The sequence below is a fragment of the Aspergillus viridinutans genome (assembly GCF_018404265.1).
Source record: "Aspergillus viridinutans IFM 47045 DNA, scaffold_11, whole genome shotgun sequence".
In the NCBI taxonomy this organism is placed as follows: domain Eukaryota; kingdom Fungi; phylum Ascomycota; class Eurotiomycetes; order Eurotiales; family Aspergillaceae; genus Aspergillus; species Aspergillus viridinutans.
The window spans coordinates 212,933-239,589 of NW_025091227.1; the positions used below are offsets into that span (position 1 = coordinate 212,933).

At 52.3% G+C, this 26,657-nt stretch overlaps 10 protein-coding genes across 10 annotated transcripts; 5 read left to right on the forward strand and 5 right to left on the reverse strand.

Annotated features, from left to right (window-relative positions):
* Positions 1-127: 127 nt before the first annotated feature.
* Aspvir_002230 (putative amino acid transporter) lies at positions 128-1,903 on the forward strand (the record flags this gene model as incomplete). Its single annotated transcript, XM_043273831.1, has 4 exons — positions 128-547; positions 599-779; positions 827-1,290; positions 1,337-1,903. The coding sequence occupies 4 exons, from the start codon at positions 128-130 to the stop codon at positions 1,901-1,903; spliced, it is 1,632 nt and encodes a 543-aa protein (XP_043129766.1).
* An 886-nt stretch (positions 1,904-2,789) lies between these two features.
* Aspvir_002231 (uncharacterized protein) lies at positions 2,790-3,302 on the forward strand (the record flags this gene model as incomplete). Its single annotated transcript, XM_043273832.1, has 1 exon — positions 2,790-3,302. The coding sequence occupies one exon, from the start codon at positions 2,790-2,792 to the stop codon at positions 3,300-3,302; it is 513 nt and encodes a 170-aa protein (XP_043129767.1).
* A 1,423-nt stretch (positions 3,303-4,725) lies between these two features.
* GbpA lies at positions 4,726-7,524 on the forward strand (the record flags this gene model as incomplete). The annotated part of the gene is made up of 2 exons (XM_043273833.1): positions 4,726-6,007; positions 6,056-7,524. 2 exons carry the CDS (start codon positions 4,726-4,728, stop codon positions 7,522-7,524), a joined length of 2,751 nt encoding a protein of 916 aa, XP_043129768.1.
* A 286-nt stretch (positions 7,525-7,810) lies between these two features.
* Positions 7,811-9,429, reverse strand: Aspvir_002233 (uncharacterized protein; the record flags this gene model as incomplete). Its single annotated transcript, XM_043273834.1, has 6 exons — positions 7,811-7,870; positions 7,927-8,251; positions 8,299-8,445; positions 8,491-8,629; positions 8,676-9,321; positions 9,370-9,429. The coding sequence occupies 6 exons, from the start codon at positions 9,427-9,429 to the stop codon at positions 7,811-7,813; spliced, it is 1,377 nt and encodes a 458-aa protein (XP_043129769.1).
* Positions 9,430-10,834: 1,405 nt separating this feature from the next.
* Positions 10,835-12,821, forward strand: Aspvir_002234 (uncharacterized protein; the record flags this gene model as incomplete). Its single annotated transcript, XM_043273835.1, has 5 exons — positions 10,835-10,842; positions 10,887-11,061; positions 11,105-11,471; positions 11,522-11,877; positions 11,928-12,821. The coding sequence occupies 5 exons, from the start codon at positions 10,835-10,837 to the stop codon at positions 12,819-12,821; spliced, it is 1,800 nt and encodes a 599-aa protein (XP_043129770.1).
* A 41-nt stretch (positions 12,822-12,862) lies between these two features.
* On the reverse strand, positions 12,863-17,219 carry Aspvir_002235 (uncharacterized protein; the record flags this gene model as incomplete). Its single annotated transcript, XM_043273836.1, has 4 exons — positions 12,863-13,396; positions 13,440-16,734; positions 16,785-16,878; positions 16,928-17,219. The coding sequence occupies 4 exons, from the start codon at positions 17,217-17,219 to the stop codon at positions 12,863-12,865; spliced, it is 4,215 nt and encodes a 1,404-aa protein (XP_043129771.1).
* An 838-nt stretch (positions 17,220-18,057) lies between these two features.
* Positions 18,058-18,462, reverse strand: Aspvir_002236 (uncharacterized protein; the record flags this gene model as incomplete). Its single annotated transcript, XM_043273837.1, has 1 exon — positions 18,058-18,462. One exon carries the CDS (start codon positions 18,460-18,462, stop codon positions 18,058-18,060), a length of 405 nt encoding a protein of 134 aa, XP_043129772.1.
* Positions 18,463-19,709: 1,247 nt separating this feature from the next.
* Positions 19,710-21,457, forward strand: Aspvir_002237 (sugar transporter family protein; the record flags this gene model as incomplete). Its single annotated transcript, XM_043273838.1, has 4 exons — positions 19,710-19,802; positions 19,858-20,031; positions 20,094-20,286; positions 20,343-21,457. 4 exons carry the CDS (start codon positions 19,710-19,712, stop codon positions 21,455-21,457), a joined length of 1,575 nt encoding a protein of 524 aa, XP_043129773.1.
* Positions 21,458-21,652: 195 nt separating this feature from the next.
* Positions 21,653-23,410, reverse strand: Aspvir_002238 (cytochrome P450; the record flags this gene model as incomplete). Its single annotated transcript, XM_043273839.1, has 4 exons — positions 21,653-22,876; positions 22,927-22,950; positions 23,006-23,221; positions 23,276-23,410. 4 exons carry the CDS (start codon positions 23,408-23,410, stop codon positions 21,653-21,655), a joined length of 1,599 nt encoding a protein of 532 aa, XP_043129774.1.
* Positions 23,411-23,719: 309 nt separating this feature from the next.
* Aspvir_002239 (putative C2H2 transcription factor) lies at positions 23,720-26,064 on the reverse strand (the record flags this gene model as incomplete). The annotated part of the gene is made up of 5 exons (XM_043273840.1): positions 23,720-24,144; positions 24,199-24,494; positions 24,549-24,655; positions 24,703-24,950; positions 25,005-26,064. 5 exons carry the CDS (start codon positions 26,062-26,064, stop codon positions 23,720-23,722), a joined length of 2,136 nt encoding a protein of 711 aa, XP_043129775.1.
* Positions 26,065-26,657: the final 593 nt, after the last annotated feature.

A 26,657-nucleotide genomic window follows, 5' to 3' on the forward strand; every position in this document is an offset into this window, starting at 1 on the left:
TCTGAAGGCTCTGTCGGCCGTCTTTATATTACTCCTGTCCCCGATTGTTCTTGTCCTTCCCGTTGATCACTGCGAAACTCCTTGATTATATCACTTTTTTGCTTCTTGTTACCTTCTCTACGTCGCCATGGAGGCTCCCACGTACGAGTCTTCTGGTAGCCCCAACAGGCCCCATGAAAAGGAAGGAGGTATTCTTTCGACTATCGATGTCGACCACGACCATGGCGCCGATACCGACCTCCACCGGTCCCTGAGCACCCGCCATCTCACCATGATTGCGCTGGGCTCGTCCATTGGTATGGGATTATGGCTGGGAAGTGGTACCTCGCTGATGAACGGTGGTCCTGCTGCCATCTTCATCGGATACCTGCTCAGTGGGACGATGATCTGGGCGGTTTCGCATTCCATCGGTGAGATGGCGGTTGTCTATCCGCTTCCCTCGGCTTTTGTGCAGTGGTCATCCATCTTTATCAGCGAGGCGGCTGGATTCACACTGGGCTGGAGCTACTATTTTCAGTTCTTCATCACCTTGGCCAATGAACTGCAGGTTTGTTTGTCTTCATTCAGTCTGGGTTAGGGTTTGATCTGACTTCCCTAGGGTGTGGTCACCGTCCTCAACTTCTGGACAGACAAGGTGCCTACGGCTGCGTGGATTAGTATCTTCTGGGTTGTCATCGTCTTGATCAACGTCTGGGCCGTCAAGTTCTTCGGGGAAGTCGAAGTCGCCGCCTCGACAATCAAGTTCTCCTGGATCATCATCGTCATCATCTCTTTGACTGGTATGACTCCACTCTTTACCTTTGCGAACATCGTCTAATCCAAGTAGTTGTCTCTGCTGGAGGCGCCCCCGGTGAAGGCCCCATTGGTTTCCGCTACTGGAACGCCGAACCGTTCACCCACGGCTTCAAGGGCTTCCTCTCCGTCATGCCGACCTGCATTTTCGCCATGTCGGGATCCGAGAACACTGCGCTGGTGGCCGCCGAGACGAATAACCCCCGCAAGTCGGTGCCTCGCGCTGTCGGTTCGATCTGGCTGCGTCTCTCGCTCTTCTATATCCTGGGTTCGTTGATGGTCACCATCACTGTCAGTCCTCACGACCCAAACCTGTTCGGTGCATCGGGCACCAACGCCTCTCCGTTCGTCATTGCCTACCGTAACGCGGGACTCGTCCCACTGGCGCACATCATGAACGCGGTCGTTTTCATTTCCGTGGTGTCGACAGGAAGTATTCAGGTGTATGCGGGCTCTCGTACACTGATGGGACTTTCGCATCTGAAAATGGCACCAAAGGTACGTGCATCTACCATCATCTCTCAGTCCTAGCTGACTCGGACAGTTCTTCGGCAAAGCAGACAGAGTCGGCCGTCCCGTCGCCGGTCTAGCCCTCACCCTGGTCATCGGCGGTGGGCTTGCCTATCTCAACGTCAACAACAGCGGTGCCCAGGTCTTCAGCTGGTTCTCCAACCTCACTTCTCTCCTCACCCTCTTCGGCTGGGGCATGATCTGTGCGTCGCATCTCCGCATGCGATACGCCTGGAAAGCCCAGGGCCGGTCGCCGTCGGAGCTGCCGTGGAAATCCTGGACCTACCCCTTCGGCGCCATCTGGGGTCTCTTCTGGTGTGTGGTACTCATCATCGTCGAGTTCTATCTCAGTGTGTGGCCTCTTGGCGGGAAGCCGACGGCGAAAAACTTCTTCTCCAACTATGTCAGCGTGGTGGCGATTATCGTCATCTATATCGGTGCCCTTATTTACTACAAGGGGCCGCTCCTGAATGATGCGAGAAGCATTGATCTGGATCAATTCCGCCGCTTCTATGTCGATCCTCGGGATGAGGAGGCCAAGGCTCAGAAGACGGGGGTGAAGAAGTACCTGTCCAAGGGAATTGGATTCGTGTTCAACTAGGTATCCCATGCCTGCGTATAGCCTCACATAGCAATTGTACAGTCTTATTCTCACCAATGATATGTCTTGATTCCTCAATGTGATAATGAACCGAGTCGATCGAACCGAGGCATGTGTGGGGTGGAAAGTGGAGGTGATCGACGCATCTTAGTCTGATTCTCCCGTAGTAGAGCATAGGCAGTACTACAGCCAACAAATATGGACTTTATCTTCAGTACTCGTCTATCATCTCAACGACCTCGACTCCTTGTCTAAGCAACCGTGCTTCCCCTTCAGCATACCAATGACAACAACCGCTTCTTCTACCACCGCCGCGAGTACGCCCGCACGAACTGGGCCAGGAGCGGAGAACGGGCTGAAGAGATCAGATGCGCAAGGTTGCCACATACTAAGTTTAAGAGGACAGAGAAGGGAAAATCGTGGTGTTTTAGCAGGAACATATCGGATTGATTGTCAGGACTATCTATAATGGATAATGAAAATGCCATTTCTTTTGTTGCGGTTATCTGTGATGCAGGTATCCTATTGCCAGCTGTGTGAACAGCGAGGTCTCACGAGAAACAATGCAGTGAACCAGTCAGCAAGGCTGACGGCCTTTGGATAGAGTAACTGTCAGCACTACTATAACATATGCTGCTCTAATTGGCTAATTGATCCAAGTGTCAAAGCTCCTGTTAATCTGTGGTATCTGCCTTATTAATGATCGCGGATATTGCCACCCATTATCCGCTTCTGCTACGAGTAGTCCACAAGCTTACTGCTTGCTTGGGAATCCGCACCTGCTGACACCTTGCTCTGAATATGACAAAATGTAAGCATTCAGAAGAATCAAATACACTCATCTAATGATCCAACCTGCTTGTTCATCAGTCAAGCCGGACTAACCATGATACCCCCCGACTGGCAACACCCTCCTTACGCGGAAGATCAGCCATTTCCGCACCTCATTCTCGCCACTCATGTCCTCGACCGCGGCTTTCAAGCGGGTTCCGCGCTCGGAGTAGCTGTTGGATTCGTGAAATCGTTGCGCTCCGAGACCCCCAGCCTCCGCATGTCGGCCGGCATTATCACGCGCTCGACCGGATCCGCCGGCTTGCTCGGCTTCTGCAGCATGGCCATCCTGCTTCCTATTCGGATGGCAGGGAAGGAAAGAATCGAATGGCAGGATCGGAGCTGGAGGCTCCTTGAGAATAAGGGGCAGGTGGAGGTCGATAATTGGAGTACATGGGGTATGCTGGTGGGAATCGGAACGACTACCGCGATGATGAGGAAGAATGGAATGCCGCTGCGAGGCCCAGGGTTGACACATATCGTAGGGGGAGCAGGACTGGGGAGTTTAGCCGGCGTTATTGGGTATATGGGGTGGAGATATGGTGTGAATGGAGGGCATAGAGATTGAATGGAGGCTTCGTCCGTGATTCACCTCGTTGGGGGTGCTGTATACTGTATGGACAGATATTTCAACCAGGGTATAGTATTGCTATCATGAAGGGGCAACTCGGTATATCTACATGCAGGAGGGAGATTCTCAGGTCATGGTGTGGAGGTTCAATCTTCTATAGGTTTGTCCGCTCAAAACAGCGAAAATTCTTTCAGTGTCAGCATTAATTGAATAGGTATATTGAGGCTTGTTCATCTATATGGTGCTAGCTAAGTACACTACATAGCGCCGGACCATGATACTCAAAGTATATATATTCGGAGGTGACCATGGAATACCAACCCACAACGCAAGAACTTGACATGGTAGAAGCATGGACTTTGCCTTACTTTGACCTGGGAAGACTTCGTTTCTTCCGGAATTTGACTCATACAGGATCTTTTTTGAAGGCGCGTGGTCTTTGATTTCCAGAGCGCAAACGTGTACGGAGTAGACAGGCTGATCCAGCCATAAAAGGGCGCATTCGAGGCTGCTAGAAAGGATTATCGGAGCAAAATCGCTTTACCAGACGACTTTGCCTAACAGTTTACGGTCGGCAGCCCAGCATCACAAAAGTGTTCTGAATTTCTCTTCACAGCGAAGTCATTTTTGCCTGGCTGCCTGAAAGCACAGTTAGGTAATCCAACATAATTAGTAATCCGGCATAACTATGTGCATAACTGCATCCAGCCACAAACGGAAAAAAGTGGCATGGATGCGCTGGACACTGCCAACTTGCCAACACCCAACATGTTTCGAACCTTCATCTTTTGTTTCATCTTTCTGACATGGCACTCAATCTACCAGTTGATGTCACCTGTTGACAATGCTTTTTGATACAATAACATTCTATAACGAAGTCAGAGTGATGCTGTCGACAATGATCCACCTCCGACGCAGATATCCACACCCGACCGCTGTTGGGCCGGCAGGGCGAAGCAAAGGTCTCCACTGGTGCAAACAGCGGTGAACTGCCTGGCGCGAATCATCATTGCGATATGGCACGATTTGATCGACTTAATCGACGCGTTGGCCGCCGTTGGCTGGTCGCTTTTTGTTTTCTCTTACCTGTCCGGGAAGTTGTTTACAACGCGATGCTGTGCACCTTCTTTGAGCGACCTCGGCGTCCCCTCCATCTGGCAGCTTGCGATGGGTAGCTATGAGGAGCTCCCACCTTTGCTGCATGCTCATTGGCAGCCTGGAGAGAATACTCAATCAAATGATAAAGACCCAGTGAAAATTTGCGACCATGGGGCTTCACAATATCAGACTAAGGGTTTGGTAAACAAAGCCAACCTGGTGTGATCAGAATTTTCATCAGGCCTGACGCTGGTATTTAGACCTGCCTTCATGCCCTCCTTCCGTTCTTTTCTCCATCGCATGCAGCCTTCTCTGGCCGAAGATGGACCTGACCGTCCTTCGCTCCATGTCGTCGCGGTTTCCGTGGTCTCTTTCCTTTTCCTCCCTCCTATCCCCTCGCAAACCCCAGCCATCGGCATCAGTGTCGGTCTCGACGCAGACCATTCCCGATAGCCGACCGCCATCTGTCAAGGTTATCACACCGTCTCCCGAGAAAGAATTACAAGCTCGTCGGGAGATCGCGCGGAGCGATGCGGAGGACTGGCTGCAGAGCCTGGTTGGCCAGGACAATATCAAACGTCGGTTGAATGAGATTCAAACATGGATCAGCATTTGTCAGAGACAAGGGAAAGATCCAAAGCAGGAGTGGTACAATATTGTCCTCGAGGGCAATGAAGGAACGGGTAAAACCACTGTCGCCCGCATATATGCCAACATCCTCTTTTCGACCGGCATCACCGACGTGCCGACCCTTCGAGAAATCTCCGGAGCCGCGCTGGCCGCGCAGGGACCCGAGGGATTGAAGCATCTGATCAGTGGCATGGTCGACGCTGCATCCCCCTCGGCACAGATTGTTGGAGTCTTGCTCGTCGAGGATGCTCATCTGCTGATAACGTCGTCCCCCACTCGCACTCAGGAGATCTTTGATGGCCTCTTCGAGGCGATGGAGCGTGGCACCGGACGCGTCGTCGTCGTCCTCAGCGGTCATCCTCCGCACATGGAGGGGCTTGTTCGGGTTCAGCCCCGACTTGAAAGAACAATCTGTTGTACACTGCACTTCACCGACTTCAGTTCCAATGACTACCTCACTCTGCTGGGCCAGTCGCTACAGGAGCGTTACAATGGCAAGCTCGAGGTGGCCGGTGGCCTGGACGGTCCGTTCATGCAGATGGCCGCTCGGCGACTTGTCCGTGCGGCTGCCGGAAACGGCCCGAGAAATGTGCATGCGGTGCAACGTCTCCTGGACACCATCACTCTTCGCCAACTCCAATCGCTGACCCAAGAACAGGGCAATCTGGAAGAGGTCGATACCTTTTTCTTGTCGCCGGAAGATATACTAGGTCCCAGACCGGCCGATGTACTGGGCCAAAGTCGGGCTTGGGCAGACCTGCAGAAGCTTGTTGGTCAGGAAGCGGTCAAGGCATCAGTCAGTGAACTGCTGGACACGATAGAGGAGAACTTTTGGAGGGAAGCGCGAAACCAGAGACCGTTCTCCGTTCGAGTCAACCGTGTTTTCGTCGGACCACCAGGGACTGGCAAGTCCACGGTGGCGAGGCTGTATGGGCAGGTGTTGGCAGATGTGGGTCTTCTGAGCAGCGGAGAAGGTGAGTTGTCTATATCTGAAACTGAAACGCAGCACTAACAACAAATAGTGGTTGAGATGCGTATCTCGCAGAGACCTGACGTCAAAGGCGTCCTGGATTCCTCCATCGGCAAAGTCCTCTTGGTCGATGTGTCTGATCATGATGACTCGTCCCAGATTTGGCTGAAAACTCTTATCACTCAATTGTCGCTCATTCCTCGCCACGATCGCTGTGTGATCCTGGTTGGAACTCACAGCAGTATCGAGCCTTTGGTTCAGGAAAAGGATATATTGAAGATTTTCCGAGAGCATCACATTGTTCATTTCCATTCTTTTACGAAGGAGCAGTTGCGGCAGATTCTCGAGATGAAGCTGCACGACGACGAAGTTCATGCTACCTCTGAGGCGCTGGACGACGCTGTTGAACTGCTCGAAGTTGCTCGCATGCGCAAGGACTTCAATAACGGAAGAGCAATTGCTCACCTGCTCGGCTCAGCTCACTTTGCATACGAACGGAGTCGGTCGGAGGGTGACGTGACCCAGTCACAACTCGATAGGGTTCTGGTGCCTGAAAATTTCAAAGGTGATCGTTTGTGTGGCAGACCAAAATTGGATTTCCGCGAGGAGTTGAAATACAACCTTGTCTCGGAAGATCTTATTACTCTGCTGGAACGCTACCGGCACGACCTGAAGGCTGCGTGGTTGCTGAATGCGGACCCAAGTCGGCGTGTTCCCCTTGCAATGATCTTCAAGGGCGCCACTGGAATTGGCAGGAGAAGCGTCGCACGGCTGATCAGCCGCCTATACTATGACATGGGTGTGCTAGCCTCTGCAAAATTTATGGAGTGCTCTGCAACAGATCTGACCCCCTTGGATGCCCGCAACTCGTCGACTCAAACGCGCTCGCTGCTGGAACGTGCACGTGGAGGTGTTTTGTTTGTGGAAGATGCTCACCGGCTCAGTGAGATCGAATCCGCTGCTCAGACGATCAATGACCTGATTTACCTCCTGCCCAAGTACTCTCGCGACACTGTGGTGATTCTGGCGGGATCTGGCCCTGAAATGGACCTGTTGCTGTGCAACCAGCCCCGCCTTTCGAGTCTGTTCCAGGAAGAGGTTGTCTTCAAGAGTCCTACACCCCGTGAGTGTCTCCGCCTGCTTGACCAGCGCCTCGAACAAGAAAAGATTCCTGGCTCGCGGCCTTTCCTCACCGACACTCGGACGGAAACATATCGCGAGTTCACACGCGCCATGCAAACGCTCTCGATGTTCCCTTGCTGGAGCAATGCCCGCGATATTGACGTCCTGGCCATGTGGATGGTGTCTTCTGTTTTGCGCGCAGTCCCGCTGGACGGTGACTCTGTCTGTGCTCCTCAATTGATGGAAGAACAAGCCATGGCATGCCTGATCAAGATGTATAATCTCAAGCGTGATCGTCTTCGTTACAACCAGGACCCCAAGGTGAAATCGCTTCCACGCAACCTTTCGCAGCCGAGGTCTTCCCCTTCCATCAGGAGCGGCGTCAGGTTTCCCGTCTAGGGATAGCTTGGCTTGATCTCCCGACCCATCTTAATATCAACTTTCTTTAACGCGACGTTGTTATGATGACTTAATGTGTTATGTCTCATGTACCCGACTGTCCTTCATTACCTTGCATAGGGGGAACTCTGCTTTTTCATCCCATGATGTCTTTCGCCTCCATGGGGTCAACATTCACTTTTGACGACTATCACGATTCACATACTTCCTGTTCTGCCATTACATTGATTAATGATGTACTACGACCTGAATGATTGCATTTGTGATTTATAATGTGTATGAAATGTCATAGTCTAGAGACTGCTATTCCTTCACTCTCTTCCTCCACGTTCCAATTTAGATCAACCTGTTTCAGTCAGTTCATGGTTTGGTGCTGATTCTACTACTTTCTGCCCGACTTACATCTGCAATATGATCGTATCCCAGCAGCTTAGGCGCTAGACCTGGATCTCTCCAGGCCAGGGCCTCACCCTCAGGGGTTGGAACCATCTGCATCTTGCGGTCTCTGTCCTCCTGTTCAGGACCATCGTGCAGATGATAGAGGTATTGTTGCACATTTCCACGGTCTACGACCATTTTCGTCCGCTGCTTACGACACCTTTCAAAAACAGACAGTGCATGGCGCTTGCTTTGCAGGTACTCGGGGGAGGTCTTCGTAGTCGGGCTGTTTGGAAGTCTCGACAGACATTCGCCAAGGACAGCTCCGTCTTCAAAGGCCATACCTGCCCTGCATTCTGTTAGACGGAATTGAAATGTCAATAGAGGTTTGCATACCCTGAGGCGAGATAGGGAAGTGTGGCATGGACCGAATCGCCTATCATGACCCATGACCCTGATGGATGCGTCCACTCGTGGTCGCCAAAGCGTATGCATAGTCGCCATTTGTAGACGGATTGGCATAGTTTGAGCAGCTTCTGGATTCTTTGACCATGAGCTAGGTCTTTATCACGAGGACAAAGCGCTTACCGTGGATCCCACCCTTCGAATAGGGCGCACATCTCCTGCACGTTGCCTTCCACCGTCGATGCCAGCCAGTCTTCAGGGATATCGTCCGGCACCAGCAAGACCATGTTGAATTTTTCGCCGCCTCGCAGGACATAATTCACTGAACGGTGAGCGTAGTCCGTACTGCATCGACCGACGGAACTCACCCGCATGCGCATCCGGTCCAAGCCAGTAGTTGACCTGTGGATCTGTTACGAAGCCTGCCAATTCGGGATCCTTGAGCATCTCTTCTGTGGACAAAAGCAGCCGGTACGCCAAATCGCCCGTCTTGATGGGCGGCTCGGGATGACCCAGCAGCTTCTCCACCAAGGTCCCAAACACTCCATCGGCGCCAATGACCAAATCCCCCGTCCATTCTCGCCCGTCGGCAGCGATTGCCGTGGCGGTCGCCTCGTCGACACTCACCCGGACATCGACAATGCGCGCATTGCACGTGAACTGCGCTCCGAGCTCCAGCGCACGATCTAGCAAGCAGCGGTGCAGGTCCGCGCGGTGAAAGTCCCGATACCAGGTGCCGGGGTACTGCTTCTCGGACTCGTGGAAGTCCAACGAGGAAATGAGATTGCCCTTCCAGCCGAGGAAATTGCAGACACGCGGGCGGGTCATGTAGGGCGTCAGCGCATCTTCCAGACCCCAGTGCTGCAGGACGCGGGAGCTGTTGGGGAGGACTTGGATGCCGGCGCCTACTTCGCCGACTCCATGGGCGGATTCGAGGACGTGCACGTCGTGGCCGGCTAGAAGGGAACTGATGGCTGCTCCTAGGCCGGCGAGACCGGCTCCGATGATGATGATCTAGGGGTGCTTAGAGGTGAAGTAGAGCAGGCGTGGAGTGCGACGTACCTGCAGTCTACACGACTCTACGCGGGTTTCCTTCTGCTTGATATGGATGGGTGGTGCCATATTTACTCGTATGGTTTGAATGTAGAATGTATAGACTTGAGCTCAGTGAATTTATTTTCATTGTTACAATGCATCGACTTGTATAGCAGTATATGTGGTTTGATAAATTTGACCCTGGGGCATTTGGAAGTCGAAGATGGTGTGGTCTGCGTTACCCTGCAGATATACTGCATATTCTCCAAACTCGCTGCTATCTCTCGAAAGGCTGAACCAAATGGCCAACAGATGGACTGAACATGAAGATCGATTCACATCATCTACGATGTATACTAACATGTCTCGGGGGCGCCATACCCCTCACAATCCACTATCCGACCAGTCTCACCAACTGATCTGTGTCTCCCCAAGGAGAACTGCTCTGGTGATGGGAGCTGCATGAGGACGCTCGAGGATTGGCCGAAGCAGAGCTGACGTGGCTATCTCAAGTTGATGTCATTGAGCCGGAAGAGGTATTTCACAGCACCCAACAGGAGCACAGCCGGACTCCCTACTATAAGTAAGGGGTTGGCTCTCCTGCAGCAGCACAGCTCATTACTGATTTACGACAGGGTGGATGACTCCTTGAATAATCCCTCCACGACTTCGAGAATGCGCTGGTGCGGGCATCAACCACCGTCTCCATTTTCTCGAATTTACATATGAGGAACACGGAGTCCGCTGTAGGGTAATGTACTGAGACGTGCTTTACGATGATCGCCAATAGACACAGTATGAGGGTATTGTGCTGGTGCCAGTATGGCCAGCCACGTGGCCGTTCGGAGTCAGTTATGCAATGCAGACTGTGGCTTCAAGGGTCTGTGATTGCAAAAGAAGTGGCGCCATATGTAGCATGATCTGAGAAAAGGGTAGAAGGTGATGATTGCCGACGGAGTGAAGGATTAGAGTTAATTCTATTTCGCTGGGATATGTGCGTACCGAGATGAGAGCATGTGTAGTTTGGAACCCTGTCCAGCATATTGCTCACTTGGAAGATGATCATTCCCCATTTACTGGCATGCTGAAGAGGAAGCGATGAATGGGAGAGTGGTGGAACTGGAGACATCATGAGGGTGTTTTTTTCCCGGCCAGCGATGAGCGCGTACAGACGGTCAGGAAGTCGGCAGGGAGTTTAGATCTATGGTAGAGAAATAGAACAGCATGAAGAAGAGGGGCCATGATGCGATGAGCAAAGTGGGGGTTGGGCGAGCACCCGATCAGCCCATCCGCAGCTGCTGAGTAGACTATTGGAATGCGGAGAAGAATTACTAGGATCTATCACAATAGACTGCACCTACCTAAATAATCAGACAAGGTACAACTGAGGTCTCAGAGCATCCGATTGTCTGATCACGACAGCTTCATGGCGCACCCTCCCCCTGATGCCTCCACGACTGTAGTGGTCGTGGGCGCTGGTCCATCTGGACTGATGCTGGCGTGAGCCAACTCTCTCATTATTGAATCATGTCTCACAGTAATAGGTGCAATCTGGTCCGCTACGGAATTCCCGTCGTGATCCTCGATGACCGTCCTGACAAGACATCAGCCGGCAAGGCGGATGGCATGCAGCCCAAGACCATCGAGACATTCAAGCAGCTCCGGCTAGCTGATTCACTACTTCGCAATGGTGTCCGCGTGTACGATATATCGTTCTGGGTATGATTCGTCCCGCAAGAAGTGTTGTAAACTGACTGAGTAGGAATCCACCGAAAACACCCCGCTGCACCGAAAGGGTCGACAGATACACTACCCAGATCATCTGGTGGGAGCGGCAGATCCGTATATTCTTCTGGCACATCAAGGAATAATAGAAGAGGTGCTCATTGTGGATATCGAAGCACGCGGAGTGCGGGTTACTCGCAACAGCCGCTTTGTATCTTGTTCGCGTAGCCCAGACCGGCAACAGTTGACTATCACCTACGAAGATCTATCTACAAAGACGGAGAGGGCGATTAGCTCGGAATACCTGGTCGGATGTGACGGAGCGCGTTCCAAAGTACGCGATTTCATTCCCGGTGCGAAGCTCGAAGGAGAAATAACGAACGCTTCCTGGGGTGTGTTAGATGGTTAGTATCCTCCCCGGTTGCTTCGGTGAGCACTGATACCGACTATGCAGGGGTCATTGATACCGACTTTCCGGACCTCTGGAGCAAAGTGGCTGTTCGATCGCATTCGGTAGGCTCTATTCTGTGGATCCCTCGTGAGCGCAATATGACACGGTTATACGTCGAATTGAGCTCCACTGAAGGAGAGCGAGTAGACAAGGCCAAAGCAACGCCAGAATATGTTATGGCCCTGGCCAAGAAGGCCATGGCACCATTCAAGCTAGAGTGGAAGTCAATTGGTACGTCTCTGGCGGATAGAGTCGTGAATCAAGTTGACAAGATAGAATGGTTCGGGAACTACGTGGTCGGCCAACGAGTTGCCAGTCACTTCAACGACGAGGAGATGCAAATCTTCATTGCTGGCGATGTATGTGTTGTACCATTCATTCGATCATGAAGGCATACTGATATCCTCAGGCTGGACACTGTCACTCTGCGCTCGCCGCCCAAGGAGCCAATACAAGCATGCACGACAGCTTCAACCTCGCCTGGAAGCTCAATCTGGTCTGTCGCGGACTGGCCAAAAAGTCACTGCTGGCCACATATGAAGATGAGCGCCGTAAGATTGCTATGGATCTCATTCGGTTCGATGCAGAGCACTGCAGCGCCTTTGAGCAAGGTGAGGCCGCGTTGGCCAAGAATTTCGATGACAATATCCGCTTCATCTCGGGAGTCGGCGCAGAGTATTCAAGGGACCTGTTGACAAAGGTTCAATCTGATCCAGTCACTAACGGAGCGCTCCGCCCTGGGGCGCTACTAGTACCGGCAAAGGTGACTCGATATATCGATGTGAATCCGGTCGATATCCAGCTGGATATTCCGATGCTGGGGCAGTTTCGAATCTACGTATTGGTTCCAGACTTAACGTCCATGAAGAGATTCCTTGATGCATTTTGTGCACGGTTCAAGGACTCCAAGTCGGTATTGGGTCGGGTATCTGCTCGAGCACAACAGTCATATAACGAGAAACCGCGAGGGAAGGCAGCGTCTGATGATTACATTCAGCCACAAAGATATACAACTGTTTCCCATCTTCTCACACTGTCTCTTGTCACAAAGTCATCGAAATTAGAGTTTGAGATCAGTGATCTGCCGGACGTCCTGCAGCAGAGCCGATGGACCTTATATCTGGATGATGCGTATGAGAAGCCCTGTACGGACAAGTGGGTGGGAAAGTTGGATAGTGATCAAGCCGCCGTCATCAATGTTCGACCGGATGGATATGTGGGATCTCTGAGTTTATGGAGCGGGAAAGAAGGAGACAAAGCTGCCGACTGGGTAGAGGAGTATTATTCATCGTTCCTGATATAGTGGCAGATACGTAGACAATGTAGCTGTTATCTCTCCCGCACTTATGCCACTGATACAAAGAAAGGAGTCTCGCCGTCTTTCGCCTTAACCGTTGCCTTCTTAACTAACGGATCTCCCACAGCGAGGCGCAACCTCTCTGCAGTCGCCGGACTGTCCAATACCAAAGGTTCCAGCACCTGGTGATCTTCACGGGCACTTTTCAGCGCCTCCCGTAGAGCGAATAACACGGTCGATCCAAGGAACAGAGGCGGCTCACCACATCCCTTGCTACTCTGGATAGACCGAAGATGCTGCCATGAGACCCCCTGCAGGAAACTCACATTGAACTCCTGGGGAATGTCTCCAAAAGCGGGAATTTTGTAGTTACCAGGCCCACGAGTGGCCAGCTGTCCATTCCGGCTCCATAGAGACTCTTCCATTGTGAAAAGTCCTTGTCCCTGGATAAATGCCCCTTCGACCTGGCCATAGTCGATGGCAGGGTTAATAGATCGTCCCACATCCATCTTGATATCGGTGCGTAAGACGGTGTGGTCGCCTGTTAGAAGATCCAGTTCTACCTCGGTGCATGCAACGCCCTACATGATTAGCATTGTCTGTCGAGAGGGCCATTCGACATACCTGCGTGAAGTAGTAGTACATCGGCTTCACCGTCTTCGGATCGTAGTTGCCCAACTGGTACCCGATCTTGGGCATTTTCCAAAACCCGCTTGCTGTCAAGTTGACTCGATCAAAGTAGGCAGCATGCGCAATCGTAGACATGGGCGCGTCTGGGCCAAACTTCTCGCGATACGGCTTCAAGCGCTCGTTGAGTTGATCACAGGCGTCCTTGACCGCCATCCCGTTAAGATCGCTTCCGGATGATGCGGCAGTTGGTGAGGGATTTGCTGTCTGATACGACGAGGTATCTTGCGTGTAGACGTTCTCAATAGGGACTCTTAGTTCCTCGGCGGCAACCTGCACCATCTTGGTGTAGAGACCTTGGCCCATCTCTGTGCCGCCGTGATTGAGCAGAATTGATCCATCCGCGTAGATCCTAACAGACGCGGCGGCCTGGTTGAGATGGATGGCCGTGGCAAAAGACAGACCGAACTTGGTCGGGATGAGACAGATCCCTCGCTTCCGCCATCTATGCTGCGCGTTAAATTTGTCCACGGCCGCGCGTCGTTCGTCATACCGGGCTTCCCGTCGCACTTGGTCCATGAGCAATGGCACATGCCAGTCTTCGTCGATCTGCTGCAGGAATGGCGTCAGTTGCCCTTGCTCATAGAGATTCCGCCGGCGCAGCTCATCAATCGGAATATTGAGGCCCTCTGCCACCGCTGTCATGTAGCTCTCCGCTATGAACATGGCCTGGGGACCGCCGAACCCGCGGAAAGCAGTGTTACTGTGGGTATTGGTGCGGCAGACCCAGCCGCGGATATGCACATTGGGGAAGTGATAGCAATTGTCCAGATGCGTACAGCAGCGGTCCATTACAGCGCCACTCAAATCCAACGAGCAGCCGGCATTGTTGTAGCAATCCGCGTCCAGGGCAACTAGCCGGCCGTCGTTCATGACGCCCACTTTCCACCGGCATTGCACCGGGTGCCGTTGGCCTGTGGTCATCATATCCTCGTCCCGATTGAGCATCGCCCGCATGGGTCGTCGTTCCTTCTTGGCTGCGATGGCCAGCAGACAGGCCAACTGCACGCTGCGGGATTCTTTGCCGCCAAAGGCCCCTCCCATGCGCTTGACCCGGGCGTTGACGCGATGGCTCGGCACTCCAGTGACCAGGCTGACGAATTCCTGTGTCTCCATTGTATTCTGCGTCGAGGACCAGACTTCCATCGTCCCGTCCTCCGAATGTGGGATCACCAGCGCTGCATTGGTCTCGAGATAGAAGTGCTCCTGCCCGCCTACACGCGTCGTTCCGGTGAAGACCCGGTCGCACTGAGCAAACACCTCCTGCATTTTCTCCGGAGGAGCACCCTTCCTCAGCTCCTTGCCATAGGGGAAGAAGCTTCGAGCAGCAATCGCTTCATCAATGGTTAGAATCGCTGGAAGATCCTCGTATATCACGCGAACGGCTTTGGCGGCTGCTTGAGCTTGCAGCGCGGTCTCCGCATAGACCATGCCGATGGGCTGCCCATGAGCCACAACCTCATCAACGGCGAAGAACGGTTCGTCACGCTTGACAGAACCCCAGGCATTCGCCTCCGCAGGGATGCTGTGATGGTCGATGTATCCTACCGCCAAACCGGGTTGCAGTGCTGGCGTCCAATCGACCGAGATGATCCTGGCATGAGCACGTTGGGAAAGCACCATCGCGCCGAATAGTTCGCGGTGCTGCGGCGGCATGTCGTCCACATACTCAGCTTCCCCGGTTGCGTGCTTTAACCCGGATAGATGGGGGATCTGTTTGCCGACTACCCGTTGCTCATGGGGATTTCTGTTGTCGCGCGTGCCGTGGGAGACTTTCCGGTGGATCTCTTCCGTAAGATCTGTGTCGACCTTGCCTCCGATCTGTAGGTCAGAGAGGACATCGTTCCAGAACCGCACAAGGAACGATAGTGCTAGAGTCCGTCGATACGTAGCCATGCCACCGGGAACACTGTATGGGAGGGTGAAATCAACCAGAAGGGCGTCCAATGCTTCGTCCAGGACCTTTGTATCTCCCCAAGGCTTACCGATGAGAGACTTGCCGGCACTTGATGCGAGGACGGTAGTAGGAGCCATGCCCCCGTACACTAGAGTAACCTCTTGAACTACTGCATGGTTGTCTAGCCTCACGCGGAAACCGGCTGTGACAATGGCGATATCATCATCCTTGCGTTTGGCCTGTTTGTAGGACTTGGTGATCTCGCGTACCTGCGGCGACGGGATTGGAATGCGAATCTGGGTGATGATTGCTCCCTCCGGTAGTGCCGTCCTGCGATACCCAAGAAACATAGAGTCCATGGACTGCAAATGTTCACCCTGTGTTGTGCGCGAGCCGACCGTTGCATTGACTGCCAGGAGCAACGGATTCAAGTCCGAGATAGGAGAAGCAGTAGCAATATTTCCGGACAGAGAGGCCGCGTTACGGATCTGGCGACCGGCAAAGTATCGCAGAGCCTTGGCGATGGCTTGTATAACTGACGCCTGAGACTGCAGCAAAGGAATGAGACGGTGACATTCGGCTTCAATGTCGTTCAAGGAGGCAGTGCCGCCAATGACCAGCTCAGATACGTGTCCAGCCGTCGACACGGTGCTGATACTCGCTAGCTCCTTGATATCTCCGATGAATATCGACACTGGATGGTGCGCGTCCTTGAAGCGAATGTCCACCTGCACCTCACTGGCACCGTTGACCAGAGTGGCCGATGGGCATGCCGTCTTGATCTGGATCAGCTGCTCAAGGGTGGTAAGACGTATCCAGAGTTTTTGTTCGTTGCCATAGCACAAAGGAAGATCAATGTGTTTGGACAGGCCAGGAGGGTAGATGAGCTCTGTTCTCGGTGTGTATGGAATGAATTCGAATTGGGGTGCCGATGGTCCTACCTGGGATGACATGCTGGTCCGCGAACTTTGACCATAACTACTCGGACTGGATGAACAGGATGACCCAGGGGTATCACGACAGCAGCCCCCTGGACGCCCGCAAGATTTTCCGCTGCTCTGCTTGTACGAGTCAGGGGAGATAGTCAAGTTGCCGGATGCGGTGGGACTGGATCTTTCGGACGGGCGTAACGGAAGCTGCAGATCCTGCTGGATGAACGTCTTGGCTGCTTGTAAGATGGGCTTGTATCCAGTGCATCGACAGAGATTCCCATCCAGATGGCCCTTCATCTCTATGTCATCCTCGCACAGGGTGAACTCGAGAGTATCGGGGTCGAAAGCGTTGCGGATGAGGGCATACAGCGACATGACGATGCCGGGCGTACAGAAACCACATCTACACTATTAGCGTCCGCCTTTCTGTCCCTATTTGCGCCGAAGACGCACTGAGAAGCATGCAACTTGCCCAACCGCTCCTGTAAAGGATGGGGATGGTCGACATTGCCCAGTCCTTCCACGGTAATGACATGTTTGCCAGCCACTGCCAAGTCACTATGAGTATCGTCTTTGGAACAGATTCTTATGCTTACCCCCGATCAATGGATACAAGCATGCATTGACGGCCAAATGTCGAATTCGTCGGGGATTCCGAATGTCGCGTGTTTGCAAGACAACGGTACAGGCTCCACATCCACCTTCACCGCATCCCAGTTTCGTACCTTTCAAGCCATGCTGGGATCGAATAAAGTCCAGTAATGTCCAATGCGGGTTAGGATTCTGTAGGTCTATCCTTGTCCCGTTGAGATAGAAGGAAAGCGTGGAGGAGATGGGGCGGATCAGTTCTTGTAGCGCGGGATCCGGGTAGTTGACTTGGGTCATCATTCTTCGAGTGCAGAAACATCAGTTCGTTCACGAATAATTCACAGCAGAAAATACACAGTTTATCTGACTGTCGGCAGGTTACACAGGCCGATAAGGTAGTGCCAGCGCATACATGCATACGGAAAGGAGCTGATGCTGTTGGCGTATCATCTGCCATCCTGCATATCGCCACAATTACCCCTCCTCCAGTTCCGAAAGCAGGCAGTAGAATTAAATACTTAAAGTATCGCCAAATCAAATGGCAACCTCTATTCTCGATTATAAACAGCAGGTGCACGGCATGGATGGTGGTTATATTGCTCATGTATGAGGAATAATATGTAAGAGATGATCATATGAATACTACTGGATGACCTCGATGAAATGGTATTACTACCAAACGAGATTGCCACTCCATTGGTAGTCTTCGACAACAGTATGGGCTCTCTTTCAACTATTGATGCCCTCTTCAAGCCTCTTTAACTGTGAGCTGTTTCCCTGAACTTGGTTGCGATCTTCTGTTGAGCTGAAAGGTGGTTATGCCCCCAATGACATGGATCTGGAATACTACGCCCAGTGCGCATCCCCGGCACGATTGATGCTCACTGAAGCTGGCCCCACGAGTCGTCTTGTAAGTACTATCTGTAAGTACGGTGAATGTAGACTGAGTCGCCGGTATAGACAGCAGGAATCCCGGAATCCCTGCAGTCTTTCCTCTCTATCAGATACAAACATGGAAAAAGTGATCGATGTAGTTCATGGCAAGGAGCCTTAACCTTCTGCCAGCTCTGAATGTCGGACGAGCAATCGTTCCCTCCTTCATTTATGCCCGTCGACCTCATCTCGAGTGATATTCGAATCAGTGGGACGACCCTGGATGGACCAAACACAACACGCCGGCGAAGCCAGCCATCGAAGCCAGCCATCGAAGCCAGCCATCGAAGCCAGCCATCGAAGCCGTTGTCGATGGGATTGAGATCAATGGTATCTCTCTGCCTAGAGCGTGCATTGGTTTGAGTCCAGCAGACCCGTCAGGGGTGAACGATATATCCTCGACCAGTTCCTCCATGACGACGTCAACATCCGGACCGACGATGACAGACACTCCATCGCTAACCGCTGCCGCTTTGTCCTCGAAGTCATCGAGGCGATGTCCGAGGCCATCAGGCTGACCGTGTAGGCGTTCGCCTCTCGCCCTATAACTAGTTCCATGACACAGGCAACTCTGGCCTCGTTGCCGACTGGTATATCTCTGCGACAGCATGGCCACCCTCCCCAGTGAATCCCGTCCATCCTACGTGCAAATGGTTGGTCCCGCGATACGTTTATTACACTTGGTATTAGAACATTGGATAGACGAGGATCAAGCCATACCAAAGTGAGATCATTCAACCGGTTATTCTCTGTAGTTAACAGTAGCTTCATTGCATCATGCACTACGACGCACCCTACAGTCGCCAGCTGTTGCGCTATCCCCGCCAATAACCATTTTTCTGGTATTTTCCTCCGATAACAGCCAGATCAGATGGGTCTGAGCATGCAGACATAGCTACAACAAGGGACGCCATGTCTGCTTTGACTGGCTCGGTGTCGCCATGATGCTGTCGGCTATGAAAAGCTCAATGGTCAGTGAGGCTAGATCCAGGCACCAGCAAGAGTGAGACGCATGGACGTCGCTATCTGAGTTGCCCAAGGTCTAGACACTGGCAATAAGTCAAAGCGGTTTGAGAGACATTAGCTTCATATTATATCGTCCGAGTGCCTAGATGGACGTTCTCGTGGCTCATAGTAGGATACCTCAGCTGCGGGCCTTGCAGGTTGCCCGCCAATGATATCCAATACTCTGCTATAAAGTTACTCCTCCTCCTCGAATGATATCACCCGCAAGGTCGTGCGGGGCAACCGAGCTAGGTTGAAGGCCGCCTCTGCTGTGCAGAGATGTAACCTGCCCGATAAGCCAAGAGAGCTTGCTACCCCCATCAAGCGAATTGCAGCTCTGAGCTGAAACCGACCCCATTTTACGTGGTGGAGAGCGATAGGCAAAAGTGGGATAAGGTTGCGGTAGTGGGTATATCGCCGTCGCTTCTTAAGCCACGATTCGAACATGGGCGAATGGATTGGTTCACAGCTCATTACCCCGCATTCTATGGCAATCAGGATGGAGAAAAGGCGGGAAACTCTGGAAGGTCCGGGGTAAGTACCGTCGAAAATACCTCGGAATGAGGGATGTGGCTAGGTTTGGCCCCTTGGTATCTGAGCTTCTTTTGCTTGACAGTTCCATAGGGACTAGTGCTCACGTAGAGGGCTCATTCGTCGCCGTCACAGAGTGTAGGAGTCTGTATACCGAATAGGAAGGAGATTGACTGACTTTACCATGATGCGTGCAGACTGTCCGCACGGAGTGATGAGAGGATTTAAACGCAGATTTATCCCTGCTTGTCATTCTCCGTGCTGAGTCTGCGCTAATCCGACCTGGCCTGAAAATCACCTTTGACTGCGCAATCTATCAACATGAGGAACCATATGGCCGCGGGGTGGTTCTACTCCTCGAGCCAGATACGCCGGTACATCGTCACTCGATTCACCAGTCTCAAACCTCCAAGGGTAGGACGCTTATTCCCCATTATATCCGGGTTGATATTAGCTGAAATATTCCAAGAACAAAATCCGCAATCCTATTTCCGTTCTGCGGGAACTGACCTCCCACCAATGGCTCATGTTCCTTGTTGGCTTCTTGGGATGGACCTGGGATTCATTCGATTTCTTCACCGTGTCCATGACGGTGACTGAGATTGCAAAAGACTTTGACGTCTCCGTCACCAGTGTTACCTGGGTAAAGCCAGTCCTCATTCAGCTGTTCAAAGCAGACCACTGACATTTGCTGCTCTCTGCTAGGGCATCACCATCACTCTGATGCTTCGATCAGTCGGCGCCTTGATCTCTGGTTTCTTTTCGGATAGATACGGAAGAAAATGGCCGTTCATAATCACACTGTCAGCTTTTATAGTCCTGGAGCTTGCGTCTGGATTCTGTCAGACTCTGCCACAGTTTCTCGGTGTCCGCGCTCTATACGGAATAGCGATGGGAGGTATGATCGCCCTGATAGACCATATCCCTTGCCATCCTGTTGACAACTCTGTTTAGGTCTCTTCGGCCCGGCTGCGGCCACCGCTCTCGAGGACCTTCCTTACGATGCTCGTGGAGTACTATCAGGCTGTTTCGAGATGGGATACGCCATTGGATACCTCCTAGCAGCCGCATTCTACCGGGCCCTGGTCCCCACCACTACCCACGGCTGGCGGAGCCTGTTCTGGTTTGGCGCTGCTCCCCCAGTCCTCATCATCCTGTTCCGCTGGATGCTCCCCGAGACCAATCACTTCCAGGTCATGGTTGCCGAGCGCGAGGAGCGCATCCGGCAGGCTCACGCAGAGGACGACCATGTCCGCGCTATGGGCCTTCGGTCGTTCCTGAAAGACTCGGGCACAGCGTTGAAAGAGAACTGGGTGCTGTTCATCTACCTCGTCGTCCTGATGACGGGATTCAACTCCTGCTCTCATGGAAGCCAGGACTTCTATCCCACTTTTCTAAAAGACCAGGTTGGTCTCAAACCAACCCAAGTCACGGTCATCACGGTCGTGGGGCAAGCCGGGGCCTTTGTCGGCGCCAACTTCTTCGGCTACATTAGTACCTTCTTTGGCCGACGCTTGACCATGATGGTAACCTGCGTTATTGGGGGTGCCTTGGTTCCGGTGTACGTTCTGCCCCGCGACATGAGCTTGATCGCTACTGTCTTCTGGGAGCAGTTCTGTGTCGGTGGTGTCTGGGGGCCTATCCCAATCCATCTGATGGAAGTGAATCCCCCTGCGCTTCGCTCCCTTCTCGTCGGATTGACGTATCAACTCGGAAACCTTGCCTCGTCTGCATCGGCTACAATCCAGTCGACGATCGGTTCACGGTATCCTTTGCCCCCTACTGCCGCTAATAAGAAGCGATTCGATTACGGCAAGGTTATGGCAATATTCCTGGGAGCCGTCTGGGCATATATACTGTTCTTCCTCTTCTGGGGTCCCGAGATGTCCGCTGAAGAAAGGGAGGAGGAAGCAGAGGCGGCCAAGTACCTGGAAAAGCTCCGTTTAGAGGGAGTCGGTCTTGCTGAAATTGGGGTCTTGCAAGCGAGGAAAACCAAGGGACCCGAGATGCCTCCTCGAGATAATGATGTCGAAAAAGTGAACGAGGCCGTTACCGAACACGTCGATTAAGTGATGGCAGATGATTGGCATGGTACTGATTATTTGTATGTCCTGTGAGGTTCATTGTAAAGAGGGACGTGCGCAAGATCAGAGTTTGTATCAGGTGTCGGAATAAGTACAAGCAGATAAGCATACATCACATCGAGAGAATCCATAAACCATTTCGTAGATCATAAAGACAAGGTATCACAAGTCGCCAACTCCTCATTTCACTGGCGAGAGCAACCACTGCTTAGTTTCTGGATCCAAGCATTCTTGCTCTGCCTCCTTCCATTCCTTGATGACCATATCCGCCTTGGCCTGCGACCGTGGCGTAATGCGAGCAGGAAACTCCTCTGGCATACAGACAAACCCTTGGGTCAAACGATCTGCATCAGGCAAGATGGGCCGCCCCTTTTCATCCAACGCTGGCTCCACATTGAACGCCCACATCATGCGCGAGATTCCCAAGAACAGGCTGCGCTCGGCAATGTGGATTCCAGGGCAAATTCGGCGACCCGCACCAAACGTGAACTGGTCGCGCTTGGTGGCATCGGGGTTGGCGGCTGCTTCAGCCAAGGTATGGCGATCATCTTTGTACCGGTCGGGGTTGAATACCCGCGGGTTGGGGTGACGCTTCTCGTCCATGTTGATGGTCCACACATTGTTCAAGACGCCAGCGCCTTTTGGGATGTGGTAACCTATGTACTCGTCATCTTGTGTGACGGCGTGCGGCACCGCCCCGAGAATGGTCGTCGGCATCCAGCGCAGGGTCTCTTTCATGCAAGCGCGAACATACTGCAGGTCCTGCTCATCATCCATGGTGGGCATGCGGGGTCCCACGACGCGGTCAATCTCCTCTTGAAGCTTGCGTTCCACGTCAGGGAAGAGTAGCATCGCCTGAACAAACGCATACAGAGTGCTGGAGGTGGTGTCGGAACCGGCCTCCAACAATGTTCCAGAGATGTACGCAGCCTGGTCGTCACTGAATCCGTCTGACTTTTGGGCCTCGGCCAGACCGACACAAAAGCAGGGCTTAATCTTTCCGTCACGGATATCCTGCTTTGCTCGCAGCCAGTGACCCACGTACAGAGCCTTTTCCCGCTGGTGGAGTTCCTTGGCCCTCTTCTGCGTCGGGAGTAGGAAGTCCGGCAGATTTCTCAACCACGGGAAGAAATCAATAAGGGCGGCTGTTCCCGTCTGGTTTATCTCGGCAAACTCAGAGAAGCCGTCAAAAAGCTGTTTCATTTTCTCGTCCTTGTAGGTCGGCGTGCGCCACCCAAAAACCATAGTCGTTGTAAGAGCATTGGAGTAGCGACGAATGCTGTATAGGAACCGGTCTGGCTGAGTGAGAAACTCATACATCATCTGTTTGTTCTCGAGCATCTGGTAAGGAACATAAGACTTGGCAGCGGTCACGTTGAGGGGGCCATGAACCATTTTTCGAAACTGTAATTTGTCAGCCTCATGACTCTAATGGGCGATTCAATGGCACATACTCCTCGCCAGACTGGGGTGTATCCCTAGCTTGAGTCAGCACTACCGGTGCACTTAGTGTTCGGGCCATCGAAGGCCTACCATCATAAGCAATCGAAGGCCTCCGCTGCATAGCGTTTGGCCGATGTACATCTCCTGTCTGTGCGAGTACATCGCACTTCGCTTATCCAGCAGGTCTTTGACAGCCTGATCGCTTGACAGTACGACCAAGGTTTTGGTCCCGAGAATCAGACTGTAGACGGGCCCGTATTCTTGTGCCCACTTCTGGAACTGCAGATGGGCATCGCGAGTGGGCATCTGCCGGCTATGAGTACGGCATTCAGAGACTATATGAACAGCGTATGATCTCACCTGATGGATATTACCAATGAGAGGTAAGGTGGGAGGTCCAGGAGGGTAGTTCTTGGGCCGTTGGCCTATGGATAGCAGACGAAACACCAGAAAGACAAGGGCTCCGACAGCCCCAAGGAGCGCTAAAGGCAGCATGGTATCCGATATACGCCTCGCGTCTGACTTGGCTAAATTAATCAATGTCCAGGAGTAGCACCGCAGTGAGGCATAATCCATAATCGTAATTTATAGATGTGAAATCCGGGGTTTGATTATCGGTTATCGAGTGGGATAACCCCAGGTCGGAGAGGAGGTGGGGGATCGGATGGGGGTGGGATGAAGCTCAGTACATCCCACTTGTGGATTAGGAGATCACCATTGGTCGCAATATGGTGGCATATTTCAGCGACTATGTTGGAACAGCAGATTATAGTTCACTCAGTGTAATAGAAGTGGTTGAGTCGGTCAATCCACAGCGGTGGGCATGTCGCCGAGGTGCACTCTTTGGAATTCCGAAATGAGTTCATTGACTTGGCGCATACTCGTTTGATCGTATTGCGACAAAATCGGGTCACTCTGTTCGCTGCCTTCTAGCACAAGTTCTCCTCTGATTGCCTTGTGCTGCTCTGCCTCCGCAACAGACAGTCGGTCGACTTTGACACTTGCAAGAAGCCAGAAATCGCCCGCGTGGCGACAGAATCCCACTCTCTGCCACATGTTATCTGCGTTCAAATTGCTTTCATCCACTGTCGTATGCGGCAACTGCCCAATTATTGTGGTTTCATAGAGGTGCCAAATATGCTTGAAGTTTTGCAGCGCGGTGTGAGTCCGTAGGAGCAGATGTCCTGCGCTGAAGAAACTCTGGTATTGGAATACCAAGGAGTGAATGCCTGGGAATGTCAGTATTTGGGAGATGAGAGTCCCGCTGTGAAAAGGGTACAGACCAGAGATGATCGTGAAGAGGTTCAAGGGACCCAGGGCTGCCACGGCTTGCTGCATCTTCACTGTCAGGTCGTCTATGCACAGGGTCTCGAACAGTGCACGGAAGGAAAACTTCCAACGGAGGCTTGCAGAAGGCATCCAATTCCGAATTTCATCGTAACACTGATCGGCCGTAGGTGCTTGGAAACAAGACTCGGGGGCCGCCACATGCATCTTCATTTCCTTAACGACCATGCGTGGCGGCAAATTGTTGAAGGTGACAAACGCTGTATCCAGCAGAAAGACCCAGATAAAAGTCCTAGCAGGAGGGTTAACTTGCAATCTCTGAAACGTCCGCTTCGGGTGACAATACCTGATCAACTCTTCCCTAGCGACAAAATCGCTCCAGTCAAACTCATCCCTGTGCTTCGCGTTGTAGTCGACATGTCGCGCTGTTGCGATATCAAGATCACGAACGGTCTGGTATTGATCAGTAAATCACCCGTAATTCTGGGCTGGCGGCTTACCGAAACGACGGTGCTAAAGCGATGTCTGCGAATGCGCTTCTTGCTGGCATCAGTGCCTTCCCAATTTTGGTACAAGCAGACCATGTAAGCGGCCTGCAGAGCTTGCATCTTTTGTCTGTCACGAACAGGGTGAAAAGGCGAGACTGGATCGCGATTGAAGTCCTCATTGGCAAAAGCGGCCTCTTCTACACAATTGAACCACATCCGAGCATTGTCGTTATCTTCAAGGTTTGGCGAAACACAGGCGCCTATTTATTTGAATCAGCACCGGCTATGGTCAGATGGGGGAGAGTCTGCCTTACCAATGACGGCCATAGACGCCAGAAGAATTGGCTTGGAACTCGCTGGGTCGAAACTTGGTCGATGGAGAAAGTTCACGTTTGGAGACCAGATCGACCAGTAGAGCTCAATATACTTCCGGAGACTCGTAGGAGAGAAGAACTGCAGACATCGTTGCTCGATGTCCTGAGACCATGAGATGGTCACACAGCTATTACGCGGCTTTATCATGACGACCTCCTTTATTAGAAGGAGAATCTGATGTGTCTGTAAGGCCAGCGGGTCATTGAGCCATTGCGATGAGACCCCGTACGAGTTGTTGCTATCGAGATTGCTCGATTGGTCCACGTTAATGGTCCAAAAAGGGTCTGTGAGCCGTTCTTTCTCCTCGACGGTATACAGGACATCCAATCTCTGCTCCAGTGTTCCGCACTCAAAGGACGAGACGAAGCCAGTCCGACTGGTGAAAGCGTCGAGGAAATGGAAGAAGTAGTTGCGGTCGGCGCTCGCCAGAGAGAGATCCTCTGAACCTATATTAAACAAATCTTGCCATGTCTGGTCGGAGTATTGGAGAAGATCGAGGTCTGGACAGGCGAAATTGTCGAATCCAGTGCTGTCCAGCCGCTCGGCGTCTTCAGCGCCGGGCGTCCACAGATCAACACTTGCTGCTGCCACATTTCTACTATCAGCACCTAGCGGAACTGATGTAGAAGGTATCTCCTCGACCGCCTGGGTATCATTCTTCGGCGTGGAATATGCGCACTCCACTCCCTTCTTGGAACAGTTCTGGCACGGTCGGGCGCTGTTGCAAGCTTTTTTCTGACGTGCACAGCGATCACAAGCGCGCTTACGGGTCGCTCCCTGATAAGCGCTAGAAATAATGCGGTCGCATGTTCGGAGGTGCCGTCGCAAGACGTCGGCTCGCTGAAAGGTACTCGGGCACGCCGGACATCGATGGGGCCGGTCAGCGGAGTGGGAATTGCGATGTCGTTGGAGATGCTCCCGTCGCTTGTAGGGTTTGAAGCAGATGGAACACTGATGAGGACTGGTGGCTAGGTTGACATAATTGGGCGAGGTCTTCATACTGAATTCATTGGTTTCATTTTGTTTTGAGATCTGATGCGATGCACACAGCACAAGATGTCGCGGCTGATGAAGGAGCGGAAGATCCGAGGAGTCTGGGGAAGCTTATGCGGGGAAGCAGACTGATTATGTAAGAACAGCATAAGATAATGCATAACGCAATTTCGACCAATCATAGGCAATATTTGTGAATTGTAGATATGGCATACTTCCGGGGAAGCAGGCATATCCGGTGATATAATCTCTTTATTTACTATGCATTCTAGATTCAATCTGTGACAGGACAATGTGTTCATCCTTCTCTGCCAAGGTCCAATTCCTCTCGGTGACCTTTTGTCTGTGAGGACTCCGGACTCTGAATGTGGCTTTGACTGCAGCCGGCGAGGACTTTTGGTAGGGATGGGCCAAGGAGCTGTAAGAGAGTAAAGGGAGGGTTGACATCTCCCAGTCGTATGAGACGTTCTTGAAGAAATTAAGTTGAATTGCACAAAGGGTATATTCGAACTTGTCTTCGCTATTGTAGCTATAGATGATCTCTTGAATTTGCTCAACTTGCAGTGAAGTAACCGCAGTCGGCGAGTAACCCCGACAAC